At 34.4% G+C, this 3,511-nt stretch overlaps 1 protein-coding gene across 1 annotated transcript; it reads left to right on the top strand.

Annotated features, from left to right (window-relative positions):
* The first annotated feature begins 988 nt into the window (after positions 1-988).
* On the top strand, positions 989-1,366 carry LOC129975386 (protein GVQW3-like). The gene has a single exon (XM_056088449.1). The coding sequence runs from the start codon at positions 989-991 to the stop codon at positions 1,364-1,366; it is 378 nt and encodes a 125-aa protein (XP_055944424.1).
* The last annotated feature ends 2,145 nt before the right edge of the window (positions 1,367-3,511 follow it).

Raw genomic sequence — 3,511 nt, 5'->3', positions numbered from 1 at the left:
ACAAAAAATATAATTAATTTGAAGTAAAATCGTATATAGATTTGAATTTAATTTAGGCACAGTTTTGATATCTTTACTTACTATTTCAATAAATTAAAATACTTAATAATGTTTTTAAAGTTGGCAATTTGGAGTGAAAAGCTTCCAATTTTCCTGGTGTTTATTAAAATTGTAGACATCAATTACAAATTTTGGATCTAGTCATATTAAAATATCTGGATTTCAACGATCAATTGTGACAACAATAAATAGATAAAAAGTTAGAAAATTTTAGAAATCGTTTGGAATTTCAATTGATGCATGCAGTTATGGTTTAGTTTCTTTAAATTTTCTTAATCACTTTATGGTATTCAAAATGTATTTAGACAATTTTTTTTAAGTAAATGATTTCATAGAATTTCTGTCACGTTTATAAAATTCATCCTTATATTTTCAAGCACGGAATTATAAAAATATATGGAAAAAATTACTGAAAATAAAGATTGCTGAATCAAAGTAATCTTTATTTTAAAATTGTAAAAACTCTTTTATAAAATGCTGTTTAATATTTTTTTTTGTGGAATAAAATATAAATATTTATCCAAGTTAGCAAATATCATTTAATATGTATAAATCCCATAGTATCTTGAAATTTGAAAGATAATATTGCATAACATTTTCTCCAAAATTGAGTCAATGTAGAACAAAGTACTTTATAAAATTAAACAATTTGTTTTATGATATTATATAATGTTATAAATTATCGTGATGTTATTGCACAGCATGATACAAGGAGTGTTCAAATGAAAAGGTTTGAAATGTCGTAACAGCGTAACGGTTAACATATTTGCCTATGCCGCTATGGGCGAATGCAGCGAGACATCTCGGGATGCGATTGTAGTGTCGGGTGTAGATCGGAGCATTTGCGGGTGGCCGCATGCGCAGGAGAGAGCAGAGTCTCTTATAAAGAGCGCCGTCCAATTGAAGTGGCAGTGCATGTGAAGACAGGATGGCGTTCACATTGCAAAATTCGACGACTGAGGAGCAGTGCGGCGTTATCCGATTTCTGATAGCGGAAGGTGTTACACCGGCCGCTATTCATCACCGGATGGTCACCGTAAACGGAGAAGACTGTGTGTCAGAAAAGTATGTGAAAAAAAGTAGTAGTGCCCGTTTTCGTGCAGGCCGTGAGAATTTGGTTGATGATCCGAGACCAGGCCAGGCAAACACAGACATCACGGCCGATCTCATCGACAAGGTGGACGACCTAGTGAGAAGTGATCGGCGTGTCACATTGCGAATGTTGGAGGTGAAGGTGGATGCCAGCGTTGGAACAGTGTGGACAATTGTTTACGACAGGTTGGGTTATCGGAAAGTGTGCGTGTAGTGGGTTTCGAAGCATCTGACCGACCAGGACAAGAAACTGAGTATGAGGCTAGCACTCCAATATCTGTTTCAGTATCATGAAGACCCAGCTTTCCTGGAGGGGATCGTCACAGGGGATGAGAGTTGGTGCATCACTACGAGCAAGAGATAAAGCGGGATAGCATGCAGTGGAGGCATGCGTCGTCACCCCCATTAAAAAGTTCAAACCGTGGAGTCAGCAAGAAAGGTGTTGCTCACCTTTTTTACGACTTCCAAGGTCAGTAGTTTGTTCCTCGAGCACATAAGAACCATTAACTCCGATGTGTACTGCACTCGGAAGATTACGCAGGTCCATGAAGAACAAATGACCGTGGCTAGTCACGGAGGGCGTTATTCTGCTTCATGATAACGCGCGTCCACACGTATCCAGGATTACACACACGGAACTGGGCAAGTTCAAGTGGGAGCAGCTCGATCATCCGCCCTACAGCCCGGACAAGTAGACATGCGATTTTAATGTGTTTCGTCCCCTGAAAAAAAATCTGAAAGGAAAGCGCTTCAAATCGGTTGGCGAACTCAAGGACGCTGTGAAGGACTGGTTCTAGTCCTGGCCACAGAAATTCTGGGAACAAGGAATTCTTCGGCACGTTAATCAACGGGATTGGTTTATGCTTTGAATAGAGTCTTCATTTATATCCACAGTGTTGTTTTGTACCTTTTCATTTGAACACTCCATGTATAATATTTAATATGTTAAAAATAATTGTTAAGTAGTTTTTAAAATAATTTTTCGTGTCAATAAGACTAATAAAATAAATAAAAAATATAAAGAAATGAAAATAATGTATCCAGAAATTAAAGTAATAAAAATAAATAAAAAAATATAAAGAAATGAAAATAATTTATCCGGAAAAAAAACTAATAAAACTACATAAAAAAATATAAAGAAATGAAAATAATTTATCCGGAAATAAAACTAATAAAAATAAATATAAAAAGATAAAGGAATGAAAATAAAATATCCAACAAAGAAATAAAAATAAAATATCGAGAAACAAATATAATATTTTTTTATAATAAACTTTACCATGATATATTTTAAATTCAGAATCCTGAAAACATTGTTATATTTTATAAAGTTTTAGTGCATTGTTCGAATTTCCTTAATATTCATTAATATATATATGCATGAATAAATATTGTGTAATTGTTATGTAATATTCATATGCTATTGGTATTAAAAGGTTAAATAAATCCATTAACCGGGAGATTTAGGGCATAGAATCTCAACATGAGTATCTGCAGAGCTCTTCCCACAGTTAAGGGATAAAAAAGCAAGAATAATAATACAGGAACGGAAGCTGATGAGACAATAACAATTGGAGGTCTAATATGATTGATTAGTTGCATAACGTAGCTTTGATGGGCAGAATTATATCTCTAAATTTACTGATTGCAATTTTAAGAAATTCATTAAAGACAAATGTCCCCACTAAAATGCAATCTATGTTAAAATATTTGAATTTGTCGGATTTATTATAATTAAGCCATATTCAGACATAAAATTATTCAACAGTCGCAATTGTAATGATTTATAGTGTTCGAACAGCAGTGATATGACTTTTGAGCCGGTGCCAGAGATCGCAACTTCATATTTTGAAAAACAATAAAATATTTCATTTTTAACTTTGGTTTCCATTTTGAAATATCGAGATAAATTTAAATGGGTTTCAATCTAGTGCAGCTTCTAAGATGTCATCTGAAGAACATCTTTCAAACCGAGATGATTACAAAAAGAACGAAAAGAAGGCAATCCACATTCCAAAAGTTTATCTCCAAGCGACTAACTGGAACAGAACGGATGTCCTGTTCTTCATTGAACACGGCCCATTCCCGACATAGCTACACAGATTCCATCTGGCCATTTCTCCTTACTGTAGCTGTCCAATTCATTCAACAGTTTAATAACTCTATCATTGCATATGAGAAAGCCATAAACAAGTCCCGAGGAAGAGTTGCATCGAATGCCCTTTCTCGCGGCAAGATCCATGATAAAGTAAATCATATTCGCAAATAACAAGAACTCTTCAAGACCACTTAATAGCTAAGACAAAATGCCACTCGTCAAAATCAACCTAAGTTATTCTTTCATAACTGTAATACCCAA

The sequence above is a fragment of the Argiope bruennichi genome, chromosome 7, assembly GCF_947563725.1.
Source record: "Argiope bruennichi chromosome 7, qqArgBrue1.1, whole genome shotgun sequence".
NCBI classification, from domain to species: Eukaryota; Metazoa; Arthropoda; class Arachnida; order Araneae; family Araneidae; genus Argiope; species Argiope bruennichi.
This window is presented reverse-complemented; position numbering and strand designations above follow the sequence as displayed.

What these genes read in the sequence shown, in the direction of transcription:
- LOC129975386 (XM_056088449.1), top strand. Translation starts at nt 989, where the DNA reads ATGGCGTTCACATTGCAAAATTCGACGACTGAGGAGCAGTGCGGCGTT.